The sequence below is a fragment of the Panulirus ornatus genome, chromosome 68 (assembly GCF_036320965.1).
Source record: "Panulirus ornatus isolate Po-2019 chromosome 68, ASM3632096v1, whole genome shotgun sequence".
Taxonomy (NCBI): domain Eukaryota; kingdom Metazoa; phylum Arthropoda; class Malacostraca; order Decapoda; family Palinuridae; genus Panulirus; species Panulirus ornatus.
Genome location: NC_092291.1, coordinates 2,154,855 through 2,174,459, shown reverse-complemented (window position 1 = coordinate 2,174,459; position 19,605 = coordinate 2,154,855). Strand labels below are relative to the sequence as shown.

The window sequence follows — 19,605 nt, the reverse complement described above, 5'->3', positions numbered from 1 at the left end:
CATTCTTGAACACTCCCAGAACCTTCGCCCCTCCCCCACCCTGTGACTCATTTCCACTTCTATATATATTATCAATGTTATTATTATACTTGTTCGTCGCTTCCTGCATTAGCAAGGTAGCACCAGGAAACAGATGAAGAAAGACCCATCCATTCATTGTTTTATTTTTATTTATTTTACTTTGTCGCTGTCTCCTGCGTTAGATAGGTGGCGCAAGGAAACAGACGAAAGAATGGCCCAACCCACCCACTTACACATGTATATACATACACGTCCACACACGCAAATATACATACCTATACATCTCAATGTACACATATATTTACACACAGAAACATATACATATATACACATGTACATAATTCATACTGACCGCCTTTATTCATTCCCATCGCCACCTCGCCACACATGGAATAACAACCCCCTCCACCCTCATGTATGCGAGGTAGCGCTAGGAAAAGACTACAAAGGCCCCATTCGTTCACACTCAGTCTCTAGCTGTCATGTAATAATGCAGCGAAACCACAGCTCCCTTTCCACATCCAGGCCCCACACAACTTTCCATGGTTTACCCCAGACGCTTCACATGCCCTGGTTCAATCCATTGACAGCACGTCGACCCCGGTATATCACATCGTCCCAATTCACTCTATTCCTTGCACGCCTTTCACCCTCCTGCATGTTCAGGCCCCGATCACTCAAAATCTTTTTCACTCCATCTTTCCACCTCCAATTTGGTCTCCCACTTCTCCTCGTTCCCTCCACCTCTGACACATATATCCTCTTGGTCAATCTTTCCTCACTCATTCTCTCCATGTGACCAAACCATTTCAAAACACCCTCTTCTGCTCTCTCAACCACACTCTTTTTATTTCCACACATCTCTCTTACCCTTACATTACTTACTCGATCAAACCACCTCACACCACATATTGTCCTCAAACATCTCATTTCCAGCACATCCACCCTCCTGCGCACAACTCTATCCATAGCCCACGCCTTGCAGCCATACACCATTGTTGGAACCACTATTCCTTCAAACATACCCATTTTTGCTTTCTGAGATAATGTTCTCGACTTCCAAACATTCTTCAAGGCTCCCAGAATTTTCGCCCCCTCCCCCACCCTGTTATTCACTTCCGCTTCCATGGTTCCATCTGCTGCCAAATCCACTCCCAGATATCTAAAACACTTCACTTCCTCCAGTTTTTCTCCATTCAAACTTACCTCCCAATTGACTTGACCCTCAACCCCACTGTACCTAATAACCTTGCTCTTACTCACATTTACTCTTAACTTTCTTCTTTCACACACTTTACCAAACTCAGTCACCAGCTTCTGCAGTTTCTCACATGAATCAGCAACCAGCGCTGTATCATCAGCGAACAACAACTGACTCACTTCCCAAGCTCTCTCATCCACAACAGACTGCATACTTGCCCCTCTTTCCAAAACTCTTGCATTCACCTCCCTAACAACCCCATCCATAAACAAATTAAACAACCATGGAGACATCACACACCCCTGCCGCAAACCTATATTCACTGAGAACCAATCACTTTCCTCTCTTCCTACATGTACACATGCCTTACATCCTCGATAAAAACTTTTCACTGCTTCCAACAACTTTCCTCCTGCACCATACATTCTTAATACCTTCCACAGAACATCTCTATCAACTCTATCATATGCCTTCTCCAGATCCATAAATGCTACATACAAATCCATTTGCTTTTCTAAGTATTTCTCACATACATTCTTCAAAGCAAACACCTGATCCACACATCCTCTACCACTTCTGAAACCACACTGCTCTTCCCCAATCTGATGCTCTGTACATGCCTTCACCCTCTCAATCAATACCCTCCCATATAATTTACCAGGAATACTCAACAAACTTATACCTCTGTAATTTGAGCATTCACTCTTATCCCCTTTGCCTTTATACAGTGGCACTATGCAAGCATTCCGCCAATCCTCAGGCACCTCACCATGAATCATACATACATTAAATAACCTTACCAACCAGTCAACAATACAGTCACCCCCTTTTTTAATAAATTCCGCTGCAATACCATCCAAACCTGCTGCCTTGCCGGCTTTCATCTTCCGCAAAGCTTGTACTACCTCTTCTCTGTTTGCCAAATCATTTTCCCTAACCCTCTCACTTTGCACACCACCTCAACCAAAATACCCAATATCTGCCACTCTATCATCAAACACATTCAACAAACCTTCAAAATACTCACTCCTTCTCCTTCTCACATCACCACTACTTGTTATCACCTCCCCATTAGCCCCCTTCACTGAAGTTCCCATCACCTCCCCATTAGCCCCCTTCACTGAAGTTCCCATTTGCTCCCTTGTCTTACGCACTTTATTTACCTCCTTCCAAAACATCTTTTTATCCTCCCTAAAATTTAATGATACTCTCTTACCCCAACTCTCATTTGCCCTCTTTTTCACCTCTTGCACCTTTCTCTTGACCTCCTGCCTCTTTCTTTTATACATCTCCCACTCATTTGCATTTTTCCCTGCAAAACTTGTCCAAATGCCTCTTTCTTCTCTTTCACTAATAATCTTACTTCATCCCACCACTCACTACTATTTCTAATCAAACCACCTCCCACCCTTCTCATACCACAAGCATCTTTTGCGCAAGCCATCACTGCTTCCCTAAATACATCCCATTCCTCCCCCACTCCCCTTACCTCCTTTGTTCTCACCTTTTTCCCATTCTGTACTCAGTCTCTCCTGGTACTTCCTCACACAAGTCTCCTTCCCAAGCTCACTTACTCTCACCACTCTCTTCACCCCAACATTCTCTCTTCTTTTCTGAAAACCCCTACAAATCTTCGCCTTCACAAGATAATGATCAGACATCCCTCCAGTTGCACCTCTCAGCACATTATCATCCAAAAGTCTCTCTTTCGCGCGCCTGTCAATTAACACATAATCCAATAACGCTCTCTGGCCATCTCTCCTACTTACACACGTATACTTATGTATATCTCGCTTTTTAAACCAGGTATTCCCAATCACCAGTCCTTTTTCAGTACATAAACCTACAAGCTCTTCACCATTTCCATTTACAACACGGAACACCCCATGTATACCAATTATTCCCTCAACTGCCACATTACTCACCTTTGCATTCAAATCACCCATCACTATAACCCGGTCTTGTGCATCGAAGCCACTAACACACTCATTCAGCTGCTCCCAAAACACTTGCCTCTCATAATCTTTCTTCTCATGCCCAGGTGCATTAGCACCAATAATCACCCATCTCTCTCCATCAACTTTCAGTTTTACCCATATCAATCTAGAATTTACTTTCTTACACTCTGTCACATACTCCCACAACTCCTGTTTCAGGAGTAGTGCTACTCCTTCCCTTGCTCTTGTCCTCTCACTAACCCCTGACTTTACTCCCAAGACATTCCCAAACCGCTCTTCCCCTTTACCCTTGAGCTTCGTTTCACTCAGAGCCAAAACATCCAGGTTCCTTTCCTCAAACATACTACCTATCTCTCCTTTTTTCTGATCTTGGTTACATCCACACACATTTAGACACCCTAATCTGAGCCTTCGAGGAGGATGAGCACTCCTCGCGTGACTCCTTCTTCTGTTTCCCCTTTAGAAAGGTAAGTACAAGGAGGGGAGGGTTTCTGGCCCCCCGCTCCCGTCTCCTTTAGTCGCCTTCTACGACACGTGAGGAATGCGTGTGAAGTATTCTTTCTTCCCCTATCCCCATCCATTCATTTACTCATATATATATTTACATGCACATACACATACATATACCTACGTATACATATCAACATATACACATATATAGTAAATCCTCGATTTAACGGATTTCGGATTTAATAGACCAGGCAAATAATAATACACTAATTGAGGATAATTTAGAAAATAAAAGAAAATAAAAAATTTGAAAAGCCACACCATGCTTATTTTATTTCAAGCACTTGCTTTTGGTAGTATTGGCTATATTTACTTTGTTTTGTTCTCTGTCTGCCTTTAGCTACCTTATGGTCAGATTGTATACAGAGAATTATAACTTTATGTATTAAATATAAATGATTTTGCGATCCTTACGATTCAAAATGGCGTCAAGGGATAGAGGAGTTAAAAAATCATGTGATCTATATATTGTAATAATGTATATTGTATGAAAAATTGGCCCATAGGTTACATTGTTGATTTAACAGACTTTTGGCATTTATTGACACCCCCTCCCCATGATTAGTGTGTTGAATTGAGGGTTTACTGTACATACATATTCATATATACTCATGTACATATTCGTGCTTGTTTGCTTTTATCCATTTCTGGTGCAACACCCAGTGTCAGCAAGGTAGCACCAAGAAAACAGACACAAAGAGGCTACATTCGCTTACACTCAGTCTCTAGCAGTCATGTGGAATGCACTGAAACCATAGCTCCCTATCCCTATCCAGACTCCACAGACCTTTCCATGGTTTACCCAAGATGTTTCACATGCCTTGGTTCAGTCCATTGATAGCACGATGAGCTTGGTATACCACATCACTCCATTTCGCTCTAATCCTTGCACACCTTTCACCCTCCTGCATATTCAGGCCCCAATTGCTCAAAATCTTTTTTATTACATCCTTGCCCATCCAATTTGGTCTCCTGCTTATCCATGTTCCCTCCACCTCTGCCACATATATCCTCTTTATCAACCTTTCCTCACTCATTTACTCCATATTTCCAAATCACTTCAACATATCCTCTTCTGCTCTCTCAACTACAGTCTTATTATTACCACACATCTCTCTTACCCTTTCATTACTTACTTGATCAAACCACCTCACACCACACATTGTCCTCAAACATTTCATTTCCAACATATCCACCCTCCTCCATACAACCCTATCTATGTAATATTTTTGGAACTACCATTCCAACAAACATACCCATTTTTGCTGATAATGTTCTCTCATTCCACACATTCCTCATCACTTTCAGAACCTTTGCCCCCTCCCCCACCCTATGACTCAATTCTGCTTCCATGGTTCCTTTTCCTGCAAAGTCCACTCTCATATATCTAAAACACTTCACTTTCTCTAGTTTTTCTCCATTCAAACTTACATCCCAACTAACTTGTCCCTCAACCCTACTGAACCAATAGCCTTGCTCTTATTCACATTTACTCTCAACTTTCTCCTTTCACACACTTTCCAAACTCAGTCACCAACCTTTGCAGTTTCTCACTCAAATCAGCCACTAGTGCTGTATCATCAGCGAACAACAACTGACTCATTTTCCAGGACCTCTCATCCCCAGCAGACTGCATACTCACCCCTCTCTCCAAAAGTCTTGCATTTACCTCCCTGAACATCTCATCCATAAACAAATTAAACAATCATGGTGACATCACGCACCTTTGTTGCTGACTGACCTTTACTTAGAACCAGTCGTTCTCCTCTCTTCCTACTTGTAAACATGCCTTATACCCTTGATAAAATCTTCTGACAGCTTCCTTACTGCTTCTAGCAGCTTACCTTCCATACCAATTTTCTTAATACCTTTTACAAAGCATCTCTGTTATCCTTATCATATTCCTTCTCCAGATCCATAGATGTCACATACAAATTCATCTGTTTTTCTAAATATTTCTCATACATTCTTCAAAGCAAACACCTGATTCGTGCATCCTCTTCCACTTCTGAAACCACACTGCTCCTCCCCAATCTGATACTCTGTACATGTATTCACCCTCTCAATCATTACCCTTCCATACAGTTTTCCAGGTATATTCAACAAAATCATGCCTTTGTAGTTTGAACACTCACCTTTATCCCCTTTGCCTTTGTACAATGATGCTATACATTTATTTTGCCAATCCTCAGGCACTTCAACATGAACCATACATAAACTGAATATCCTTACCAACAAATCAACAGCACATTCACCCCCTTTCTTAGTAAATTCATCTATAATGCTATCCACTTCTGCCGCCTCTCCAAATTTCATCTTCCACAAGGCTCTCACCACCTCTTCTCTCTTCACCAAACCAACCTCCTTGACTCTCTCACTTCACACACCAACTCAACCAAAACACCCTATATCTGCCACTCTTTCATCAAAACATTCAGCAGTCCTTCAAAATACTCACTTCATCTTCACACTCCATCACTACCTGATATCACTTCGTATAATATTTGTTATTTTATTTGTACTTGATTGGTGTTTCTCATGTCAGCAAGGTAGCACCAGGAAACAGATGAAGAATGACCCATTCACTCATACACACATATATATACATTTTTTTATTATTATTATACTTTGTTGCTGTCTCCCGCGTTAGCTAGGTAGCGCAAGGAAACAGACAAAAGAATGGCCCAACCCACCCACATACACACATGCACATATACATACCTATATATTTCAACATATGCATACATATACATATACATACATACACAGACATACACATGTACATATTCATACTTGCTGCCTTCGTCCATTCCCATCGCCACCCCGGCACATGAAATGGTACCCCCCTTCCCCCGCGCACTTGTGAGGTAGCGCTAGGAAAAGACAACAAAGGCCACATTCATTTACACTTGGTCTCTAGCTGTCATGTGTAATGCACCGAAACCATAGCTCCCTTTCCTCATCCAGGCCTCACAAAACTTTCCATGGTTTACCCCAGACGCTTCATGTGCCCTGGTTCAATCCATTGACAGCACGTCGACCCCGGTATACCACATTGTTCCAGTTCACTCTGTTTCTTGTACGCCTTTCACCCTCCTGTATGTTCAGGCCCCGATCGCTCAAAATTTTTTTTTTCTCCATCCTTCCACCTCCAATTTGGTCTCCCACTTCTCATTCCCTCCACCTCTGACACATATATCCTTTTGGTCAATCTTTCCTCCCTCATTCTCTCCATGTGTCCAAACCATTTCAATACACCCTCTTCTGCTCTCTCAACCACACTCTCTTACCCTTTTATTAATAACTGGATCAAACCACTTCACACCATGTATTGTCCTCAAACATTTCATTTTGAATACATCCACCCTCCTTTGTACAACCCTATCTATAGCCTGTGCCTTGTGACCACATAGTATTGTTGGAACTACTATTACTTCAAACATACCCATTTTTGCTCTGAGATAACATTCATTCTTTCCACACATTCATACGCGTGTACATTTTCATACTTACTTACGTTAATGCTAGGAAGGATATGAAGAAAGGCCTTATCCACTCACATTCATTCTCTAGTCATCATGTGTAATGCATGGAAACAACAGCTCCCTATCAACATCTTGGCCCCACAGATCTTTCCATAGTCTACCCAAGATGTTTCACATGGGTATAATTACATATGTATATGAAAAATTGCCTCTAAAATGACAGCCATCATTTGCATGCCAATTTGTGAGACTTTACACATACACCATATATTTGTGCTGAAAAATTACACCCTGTATTAGTAAGTTCTTATCGTATACATAGTGTATAAGTAGTCTTATATGCCTTAGATATGTTATTTTTCAGTGTTTAATTTTCAAGATATCCACAATTGGAAATGCTGGTTTTTGGAAAGGAAGTGTAGAACATAAAATTCCTTGTACTGTAGAAACCTTTCGTTTTCTCTGTACAGTTTACTGTTAAGCAACCTTTTTTTTTTGGAACACATCCCTCATTTATAACAAGGATTGTCCATACATCCAGATACTGTTCTCTGATGTGTGGCATATGAGAGTGCTGCAAGCTCAGGGATAAGAACTCATGCAGGAAATTTGCTGATTTAGTGAGCGAGTAATTGAAGGCAAAGATAGGTCATTTGATTACAAATGAGTGACTACGGAGTGTGTGCACTGGAAACATGTAGATTAGTATATAAGGGTAGGTGAAGATGCAAGTTTCACTGAATGGAGCAGTATAGTAAGCTGATTGAATTATTCAGAGGAAGCCTAGTTATGTACATTTTACTGTACCATACAAGACAAATTTAAAGTATGCATGATTGATGCATGATCCTTTGTGCAGTTGATTTTCTTCATGTAAATGGAAAGAGAGCTTAAGGTAATTGACACAAAGAATTCATAATGATTATGATTATAATAATGGAAATGGAATGGATATTCAAAGATGAATGGTATGATGAATTGATGAGGACAAAGATGTGTTTTATGTGTTTTCTGTTATTTGTTTGGGTAAGTTACTGAGTTGCATTGAAATTTTGTATGAATCTTTATTCCTTGGCAGAAGATAAGGATAAAAATTACTTGTCAAAATAGATTTTGTCAGGAATTCTATTTTTCTCTTCCCCAGACCTCCATATAGAGAAGTGGAAGGTATTACTCACTGCTTTGTGGAAATTAACAAAGTCCCAGAAAAAATTGACCTTGCCAATTTCGCTGCACACCAGATTCCTTGTCTTCCTCCAGTTTTCCTCAATGAATACCTGATTAAAGATCCACTACCTGATGAGATGGAATATTGCATTCCTGAATATAAAGAGATTCTTTCTAATATGAGGTGAGGCAAAAAATTTTATGTTTGTGGAATGATTAATTGCAGATTACTTTTTAAGATAACATTCTCACTTGTACTTCTTTCGGTAATTCATCATACGCCATTGAATTAACTAAAGACAACAGAACTGATTATACCACAGACATATTTAAAGCTTCCAGAAAAACATATTTGTGTGTCTTGAAGGATGTTGTGAAAGATCTCTTCAGAGCCATACTTTATTCTCTTGCTGACCATAGCTCTTACCTTGTAAATGATATGCTGCTGAAATTCCTGTTTGATAGCTGTATTATATCTTCTCTACAGATGTTTTAATGATGCAAGGTCCTGGAAAATCACACTTATGGATAATTTATTTTGCCAATTCCATGGGGTAGCTTTTGACCTGATTTATATTTTTATCCACATTCATCTAGAGATCACTTCCTTACACTCTTTCACACACTCCTATCACTCCTGCTTCAGTGTTATTGCTACTCCTTCCTTAGCTCATGTCCTTTCGCCAACCCCTGACTTTGCTCCTAAGACATTTTCAAACCATTCTTCCCCCTTTACCCTTGAGTTTTGTTTCACCCAGAGCTAGATGATCCATTTTTTTTCTCAACTATATTACTTATCTCTTATTTCTTTCATCTTGTTTACATCCACACACATTTAGACACCCCAGCTTGTACCTTTGAAGAGGATGAGCACTCCCTGCTTGGCTCCTTTTTCTGTTCCATTTTTTAGAAATTTAGTCACCTACAACACACAGGGAATACAGAGGTAGAATTCTTTCTACCCCTACATTTACACCTTTGTTTTTAAAGTGGCACCAGAAATAGACAAATGGCCTCATTGACTTATGTCCACTCTAACTGTCATATGTACAGCAGCAAAACTTGAGCCTCCCATCCATAATCAGGCCATACAGACCCTCCTGTAGTTCCTCAGCTGCTTCATATACCGTGGTTCATCCCACTGACATCATGTCATCCATGTAAACTTCATTGCTCCAGTTTGCTTGATCCTTGCACACCTGTATGTTCTGGCCTTGAGCCTTCAAAGCATATTTCACTCCTTCCTTCCACTTTCTTCTTGGTGTCCCCCTTATCTTTGTTCCCCCACTTTTGACATGTATAACGTCTTGGTTGTCTTTTCCAAACTCATCCTCTCCATATGTCCAAACCATTTCAACCCTTTGCAACTCTTTTCTTTCACTACCTCACCTTTCGAAAATACTCAAATCATCTAGCAGTATGGAATATGAGCCCCTTTTTTGTGTGCTGCAATAGGTTTGATTAACACGTATTTGTTTTGCACATCCTATTCTAGGAATGTATCCCCCATGTAAATCAAGGGACCACAGTATGCTCTCTTGTTAATGCATTTCTACATTTTCCTGTCTATAGTTGATATTTTTTTATTTCAATTATAGTACTTTTTTGATATGATTATAGAAATGTTGTATGGGAAAAAACTGATTATCCATCATGACCAAGGTCCCTCATAAGGGGCTGGATTAAATAGAGCTACATGTGTACTAAATGCAGGCAGAACATTGTATGTGAATGAAAGAAGAAAAACATGTATCAAGAGATGCACTTTTTTTTCATACTTGTTCACTGTTTGAAGAAAAACATGTATCAAGAGATGCTCTTTTGTTCATACTTGTTCACTGTTTCCTGTATTAGAGAGATAGCACCAGGAACAGGCAAAGAAAGGCCTCATTTCACATCCATTCTCTAGCTGTCATGTTTAATATATTGAAACCATGTGTAATAGATGAGATGCTCTAAATATGTGCCTGGACTGTTATTGGGATCTAACTGACTTTTATGGAAATATAGGTTAGATCCCAAACTTTCTGTGGTGGATTTCAAGGGATCTGTTAGAAACAGAATTCTGATACAGTGATGACTATTTAATGAGGGTTTATTGCCAGGGGGCTCAGGCCACCAGTTTTGGGCACTCTCTTAGCAGCCATAGGTACTGCAATGTGGTCGATTTATCTACCATAATTTTGCTTACTCTTATGTATGCACATCAGGTAGTATGATGACCAATGCCTAGGAGTTGCTTCTGCTGTGAAAAGTGAAAAGCTCAAAATTGGGGAAAGTTTTCAAGTTTCAGTGCCTCATAGGGATACTCTAGTTTTTCTAGAATATCCAGGTCTCACCCTGCCTTCTCATGGTGACCTCATTGATACACCCCTTCGGGACAGAATTAAGGGGGGAGGCGTTTTCCAGTTCCATCAGGGCAGTCCTTTTGAATACAGACAAACACCTGAGGTGTGCTGTGACTTTTTAGTTTTCAGACAATTTTGGAGCCTCGACTGCCTCTGGAAACACAGTGCTGGAGTTGCCCTCTGCCTGTGATCTGTCAGGGGTTAGACACAAAAGGCAAAGAAGCAGCACTGAATTCTGCCACTTATGCCAGTGAGTAAAAGAAATGCGCCATTGAAGATGATGGGACTGAGTATAAATGGGATGACTGGTGAAAGTAATACCCATATCCTTGGGCAGGTTGTGTGGAGTGAGAATGGAAATTATGAATGCAAGGTATGAGAGGAAGTTGACAGAGGAGTGGTATGGACAGGAACAAGAGAAAATTATTGGGGAAGAGGGAAAGAAGGGTGTGCAATTTTGCAATCACCAATAGAATGAGAGAGTGTTACAGAGCATGGTTGGAATGGATCAAGAATAGCATGGGTGAAAGGAAACAGTGGGATTGCAAAGTATGCATGGGAATGTATGTATGCGGGCCTTTGAGTGTGAAGACTGTATGAGGTAAGGATGAAATGAAGCTTTTCCAGAGAAATTTGAATGACGCTATAAAGCCAGCACTTTAATGGTTGTCATGTTGCACTCCCCTGACCCAGGTAGCTGTCTTTTCTTTCTGCCTCACTAGCATGTGGACTACTGGCATTCTGTTCACAAACATACAATCTATACTTGTCATGAATAATGCTTGACGATGCTAACTCATGCATCTCATTCTTCATAACTTTAGATTTTCCTGCTGTGAGCACTATGCACTAGTTCTGCCTTTTGGCAAAATGGTAGGAGCAGTAGAAAGAAGTGGTAGGTAGGAACATTTAGGCTGGAGCATTAGGTAGAAACATTATGGAGAAGTAGCAGGTAGGATGCATTAGATACATGTAACCATTAGGAACATTAGGTAGGGGCCTCTGTAAACACTATGCTAGACCCTGTTAAGAGTGAGGCACTGAAGGCTGAGAAACATCACTGGAGTTCTTTAGTTATGGAGACTTTGTTGCCATGGCCACCCCTTTCAGGGAGTTCCAATTGGAATAGGCATCATAGGTATGGGTAGATTGTGGTTGTGTTGGTTGATTATTATTATTATTATTATTATTATTATTATTATTATTATTATTATTATTATACTTTGTTGCTGTCTCCCAGGTTAGCGAGGTAGCGTAAGGAAACATACGAAGCAATGGCCCAACCCACCCACATACACATGTATGTACATAAACGCCCACACACGCACATATACATACCTATACATTTCAGCGTATACATACATATACATACACAGACATATACATATATACACATGTATAGATTCATACTTGCTGCCTATATCCATTCCTGTTGCCACCCCACCACACATGAAATGGCACCCCACTCCCCCCACGTGCATGCAAGGTAGTGCTAGGAAAAGACAACAAAGGCCACATTCGTTCACACTGTCTCCAGCTGTCATGTGTAATGCACTGATACCACAGCTCCCTTCCCACATCCAGGCCCCAAAAAACTTTCTATGGTTTACCCCAGATGCTTCACATGCTCTGGTTCAATCCATTGACAGCATGGTATAGCACATCGTTCCAATTCACTCTACACCTTGCACTCCTTTCACCCTCCTGTATGTTCAGGCCTTGATTGCTCAAAATCTTTTTCACTCCATCCTTCCACCTCCAGTTAGGTCTCCCACTTCTCCTCGTTCTCTCCACCTCTGACACATATATCCTCCTTGTCAATCTTTCCTCACTCATTCTCTCTATGTGACCAAACCATTTCAATACACCCTCCTCTGCTCTCTCAACCACTCTCTTTCTATAACTGCACATCTCTCTTACCCTTTCATTACTTACTTGATCAAACCACCTCACAGCACATATTGTCCTCAAACATCTCAGTTCCAGCACATCCACCCTCCTCCGTACAACCCTATCTGTAGCCCATACCTCACAACCATATAACATTGTTGGAGCCACTTATCCTTCAAACATACCCACTTTTGCTCGCTGAGATAACGTTCTCACCTTCCACACATTCTTCAATGCTCCTAGAACCTTCGCCCCTCCCCCACACTGACTCACTTCCACTTCCATGGTTCCATCCGCTGCTAAATCCACTCCCAGATATCTAAAAGACTTCACTTCATCCAGTTTTTCTCCATTCAAACTTACCTCTCAATTGACTTGTCCCTCATCCCTACTGAGCCTAATAACCATGTTTTTATTCACATTTACTCTCAGCTTTCTTCTTTTACTCACTTTACCAAACTCAGTCACCAGCTTCTGCAGTTTCTCACCCGAATCAGCCACCAGCGCTGTAGCATCAGCAAACAACAACTTACTCACTTCCCAAGGCCTCATCCACAACAGACTGCATACTTGCCCCTCTCTCTCTCTAAAACTCTTGCATTCACCTTAACAACCCCATCCATAAACAAATTGAACAACCATGGAGACATCACGCACCCCTGGCACAAACCAACATTCACTTGGAACCAATCACTTTCCTCTGTTCCTACTCATACACATGCCTTACATCCTCAATAAAAACTTTTCACTGCTTCTAGCAACTTACCTCCCAAACCATATACTCTTAATACCTTCCAAAAAGCATCTCTATCAACTCTATCAATATGCCCTCTCCAGATCCATAAATTTTTTTTTATAATTATTTTGCTTTGTTGCTGTCTCCCGCGTTTGCGAGGTAGTGCAAGGAAATGGATGAAAGAAATTGCCCAACCCACCCCCCTACACATGTATAAACATACACGTCCACACACGCAAATATACATACCCATACATCTCAATGTACACATATATATATACACACACACACACACACACACACATACATATATACACATGCACACAGTTCACACTGTCTGCCTTTATTCATTCCCATCGCCACCTCGCCAGACATGGAATAACATCCCCCTCCCCCCTCATGTGTGCGAGGTAGCGCTAGGAAAAGACAACAAAGGCCCCATTCGTTCACACTCAGTCTCTAGCTGTCGTGCAATAATGCCCGAAACCACAGCTCCCTTTCCACATCCAGGCCCCACAGAACTTTCCATGGTTTACCCCAGACACTTCACATGCCCTGATTCAATCCATTGACAACACGTCGACCCCGATATACCACATCGATCCACTTCACTCTATTCCTTGCCCGCCTTTCACCCTCCTGCATGTTCAGGCCCCGATCACTCAAAATCTTTTTCACTCCATCTTTCCAATTTGGTCTCCCACTTCTCCTTGTACCCTCCACCTCCAACACATATATCCTCTTGGTCAATCTTTCCTCACTCATTCTCTCCATGTGCCCAAACCATTTCAGAACACCCTCTTCTGCTCTCTCAACCACACTCTTTTTATTTCCACACATCTCTCTTACCCTTACATTACTTACTCGATCAAACCACCTCACACCACACATTGTCCTCAAACATCTCATTTCCAGCACATCCACCCTCCTGCGCACAACTCTTTCCATAGCCCACGCCTCGCAGCCATACAACATTGTTGGAACTACTATTCCTTCAAACATAGCCATTTTTACTTTCGGAGATAATATTCTCGACTTCCACACATTCTTCAAGGCTCCCAGGATTTTCACCCCCTCCCCCACCCTATGATTCACCTCCATAAATGCTACATACAAATCCATCTGTTTTTCTTAGCATTTTTCGCACACATTCTTCAAAGCAAACACCTGATCCACACATCATCTACCACTTCTGAAACCACTCTGCTCTTCCCCAGTCTGATGCTCTGTACATGCTTTCACCCTCTCGATCAACACCCTCCTATAAAATTTTCCAGGAATACCCAACAAACTTATTATTATTAGGGAAGAGCAGTGTGGTTTCAGAAGTGGTAGAGGATGTCTGGATCAGGTGTTTGCTTTGAAGAATGTATGTGAGAAATACTTAGAAAAGCAAATGGATTTGTATGTAGCATTTATGGATCTGGAGAAGGCATATGATAGAGTTGATAGAGATGCTCTGTGGAAGGTATTAAGAATATATGGTGTGGGAGGCAAGTTGTTAGAAGCAGTGAAAAGTTTTTATCGAGGATGTAAGGCATGTGTATGTGTAGGAAGAGAGGAAAGTGATTGGTTCTCAGTGAATGTAGGTTTGCGGCAGGGGTGTGTGATGTCTCCATGGTTGTTTAATTTGTTTATGGATGGGGTTGTTAGGGAGGTGAATGCAAAAGTTTTGGAAAGAGGGGCAAGTATGAAGTCTGTTGGGGATGAGAGAGCTTGGGAAGTGAGTCAGTTGTTGTTCGCTGATGATACAGCGCTGGTGGCTGATTCATGTGAGAAACTGCAGAAGCTGGTGACTGAGTTTGGTAAAGTGTGTGAAAGAAGAAAGTTAAGAGTAAATGTGAATAAGAGCAAGGTTATAAGGTACAGTAGGGTTGAGGGTCAAGTCAATTGGGAGGTAAGTTTGAATGGAGAAAAACTGGAGGAAGTAAAGTGTTTTAGATATCTGGGAGTGGATCTGGCAGCGGATGGAACCATGGAAGCGGAAGTGGATCATAGGGTGAGGGAGGGGGCGAAAATCCTGGGAGCCTTGAAGAATGTGTGGAAGTCGAGAACATTATCTCGGAAAGCAAAAATGGGTATGTTTGAAGGAATAGTGGTTCCAACAATGTTGTATGGTTGCAAGGCGTGGGCTATGGATAGAGATGTGCGCAGGAGGATGGATGTGCTGGAAATGAGATGTTTGAGGACAATGTGTGGTGTGAGGTGGTTTGATCGAGTAAGTAACGTAAGGGTAAGAGAGATTTGTGGAAATAAAAGAGCGTGGTTGAGAGAGCAGAAGAGGGTGTTTTGAAATGGTTTTGGCACATGGAGAGAATGAGTGAGGAAAGATTGAACAATACGATATATGTGTCGGAGGTGAAGGGAACGAGGAGAAGTGGAGACCAAATTGGAGGTGGAAAGATGAAGTGAAAAAGATTTTGTGTGATCGGGGCCTGAACATGCAGGAGGGTGAAAGGAGGGCAAGGAATAGAGTGAATTGGATCGATGTGGTATACCGGGGTTGACGTGCTGTCAGTGATTGAATCAGGGCATGTGAAGCGTCTGGGGTAAACCATGGAAAGCTGTGTAGGTATGTATATTTGCGTGTGTGGACGTATGTATATACATGTGTATGGGGGTGGGTTGGGCAATTTCTTTCGTCTTTTTCCTTGCACCACCTCGCAAATGCGGGAGACAGCGACAAAGCAAAAAAAAAAAAATTATTATTATTATTATTATTATTATTATTATTATTATTATTATTATTATTACTATTATTATATACATATATACACATGTACATAATTCATACTTGCTGCCTTTATTCATTCCTGTTGCCACCCCGCCACACATGAAATGACAACCCCCTCCCCGCGCATGCACGCGAGGTAGCACTAGGAAAAGACAACAAATGCCACATTCGTTCACACTCAGTCTCTAGCCGTCATGTATAATGCACTGAAACCACATTTCCCTTTCCACATCCAGGCCCCACAAAACTTTGTATGGTTTACCCCAGACACTTCACATGCCCTGGTTCAATCCATTGACAGCAAGTCAACCCCGGTATACTACATCGTTCCAATTCATTCTGTTACTTGCTCGCCTTTCACCCTCTTGCATGTTCAGGCCCCGATCACTCAAAATCTTTTTCACCCCATCTTTCCACCTCCAATTTGGTCTCCCACTTCTCGTTCCCTCCACCTCTGACACATATATCCTCTTTGTCAATCTTTCCTAACTCATTCTCTCCATGTGACCAAATCATTTCAAAACACCCTCCTCTGCTCTCTCAACCACGCTCTTTTTATTACCACACATCTCTCTTACCCTTTCATTACTTACTCGATCAAACCACCTCACACCACATATTTTCCTCAAACATCTCATTTCCAACACATCCATCCTCCTGTGCCCAACTCTATCTATAGCCCACACCTTGCAACCATATAACATTGTTGAAACCACTATTCCTTCAAACATACCCATTTTTGCTTTCCGAGATAATGTTCTCACCTTCCACACATTTTTCAACGCTCCTAGAACTTTCGACCCCTCCCCTACCCTATAATTCACTTCTGCTTGCATGGTTCCATCCGCTGCGAAATCCACTCCCAGATATCTAGAACACTTCACTTCCTCCAGTTTTTCTCCATTCAAACTTACCTCCCAATTGACTTGTCCCTTAACCCTGCTGAACCTAATAACCTTGCTCTTATTCACATTTGCTGTCAGCTTTCTTCTTTCACACACTTTACCAAACTCAGTCACCAGCTTCTGCAGTTTCTCACCTGAATCAGCCACCGGTGCTGTATCTTCAGTGAACAACAACTGACTCACTTCCCAAGCTCTCTCATCCACAACAGACTGCATACTTGCCCCTCTTTCCAAAACTCTTGCATTCACCTCCCTAACATCCCCATCCATAAACATCTTAAACAACCATGGAGACATCACACACCCCTGCCGCAAACTGACATTCAATGAGAACCAATCACTTTCCTCTCTTCCTACTCGTACACATGCCTTACATCCTCGATAAAAACTTTTCACTGCTTCTGATAACTTGCCTCCCACACCATATATTCTTAATTCCTTCCACAGAGCATCTCTATCAACTCTATCATATGCCTTCTCCAGATCCATAAATACTACATACAAATCTATTTGCTTTTCTAAGTATTTCTCACATACATTCTTCAAAGCAAACACCTGATCCACACATCCTCTACCACTTCTGAACCCACACTGCTCTTCCCCAGTCTGGTGCTCTGTACATACCTTCACCCTCTCAATCAATACCTTCCCATATAATTTCCCAGGTATACTCAACAAACATATACCTCTGTAATTTGAGCACTCACTCTTATCCCCTTTGTACAGTGGCACTGTGCATGCATTCCACCAATCTCATTCACCTCAGCATGAGTCTTACACACATTAAATATCTTTACCAACCCATCAACAACACAGTCACCCCCCTTTTTTTAATAAATTCCTATGCAATACCATCGAAACCCGCTACCTTGCCAGCTTTCATCTTCCGCAAAGCTTTTACTACCTCTTCTCTGTTTACCAAATCGTTCTCCCTAACCCTCCCACTGTGCACACCACCTCAACCAAAACAATCTATATCTGCCACTCTATCGTCTAACACATTCAACAAACCTTCAAAATACTCACTCCATCTTTTCACATCACCACTACTTGTTATCACCTCCCCATTATCCCCCTTCACCAGTGTTCCCATTTGTTCTCTTGTCTTATGCACTTTATTTACCTCCTTCCAAAACATCTTTTATTCTCCCTAAAATTTAATGATACTCTCTCACCCCAACTCTCAGTTGCCCTCCTTTTCACCTCTTGCACCTTTCTCTCGACCTCCTGCCTCTTTCTTTTATACATCTCCCCAGTCATTTGCACTATTTCCCTGCAAAATTCATCCAAATGCCTCTCTTCTTTTTCTCTAATGATCTTACTTCTTTATCCCACCACTCACTACTCTTTCTAATCTGCCCACCTCCCACGCTTCTCATGCCACAAGCATCTTTTGCGCAAGCCATCCCTTTTTTTTTATATACATACTTTGTCGCTGTCTCCTGCATTAGCGAGGTAGCGCAGGGAAACCGAAAGAATGGCCCAACCCACCCACATACACATGTATATACATTCATGTCTGTACACGCACATATACATAGCTATACACCTCAACGTATACGTATATATACACACAGACATATACATATATACACATGTACATAATTCATACTGTCTGCGCTTATTCATTCCTGTTGCCACCCCGCCACACATGAAATGACAACACCCTCCCCCCCGCATGTGCGCGAGGTAACACTAGGAACAACAAAGGCCACATTGGTTACTCAGTCTCTAGCTGTCATGTATAATGCCCCAAAACCACAGCTCCCTTTCTATACCCAGGCCCCACAAAACTTTCCATGGTGTACCCCAGACGCTTCACATGACTTGGTTCAATCCATTGACAGCACGTCAACCCCGGTATACCACATCATTCCAATTCACTCTGTTTCTTTCACACCTTTCACCCTCCTGCATGTTCAGGCCCCAATCACTCAAAATCTTTTTCACTCCATCCTTTCACCTCCAATTTGGTCTTCCACTTCTCCTCGTTCCCTCCACCTCTGACACATATATCCTCTTTGTCAATCTTTCCTCACTCATTTTCTCCATGTGACCAAGCCATTTCAAAACACCCTCTTCTGCTCTCTCAACCACACTCTTTTTATTACCACACATCTCTGTTACCCTTTCATTACTTACTTGGTCAAACCACCTGACACCACATATTGTCCTCAAACATCTCATTTCCAGCACATCCACCCTCCTCCTCACAACTCTATCTATAGCCCATGCCTCGCAACCATATATCATTGTTGGAACCACTATTCCTTCAAACATACCCATTTTTGCTTTCCGAGATAATGTTTTCGCCTTCCACACATTTTTCAACACTCCCAGAACTTTCGCCCCCTCCCCCAACCTATGACTCACTTCAGCTTCCATGGTTCCATCCACTGCCAAATCCAATCTCAGATATCTAATACACTTCACTTCCTCCAGTTTTTCTCCTTTCAAACTTATCTCTCAGTTGACTTGTCCCTCAACCCTACTGTATCTAATAACCTTGCTCTTATTCACATTTACTCTCAGCTTTCTTCTTTCAGACACTACTTTTCTAAGTATTTCTCACATACATTCTTCAAAGCAAACACCTGATCCACACATCCTCTACCACTTCTGAAGCCACACTGCTGTTTCCCAATCTGAT

At 41.7% G+C, this 19,605-nt stretch overlaps 1 protein-coding gene across 9 annotated transcripts in view; it reads left to right on the top strand.

Moving 5' to 3' along the window:
* LOC139747272 (DNA topoisomerase 2-binding protein 1-like) overlaps positions 1–19,605 on the top strand; it is a 688,948-nt gene that overhangs the window by 610,198 nt on the left and 59,145 nt on the right. For 6 of the 9 annotated variants that reach the window (XM_071659369.1, XM_071659371.1, XM_071659377.1 and 3 more), the window contains one exon: positions 8,320–8,526. The exons of the other annotated variants lie outside the window; for them this stretch is intronic. In XM_071659369.1, the coding sequence (XP_071515470.1) occupies positions 8,320–8,526 (207 nt within the window). The remainder of the gene's footprint in view (positions 1–8,319; positions 8,527–19,605) is intronic. 9 annotated transcript variants of the gene reach the window in all.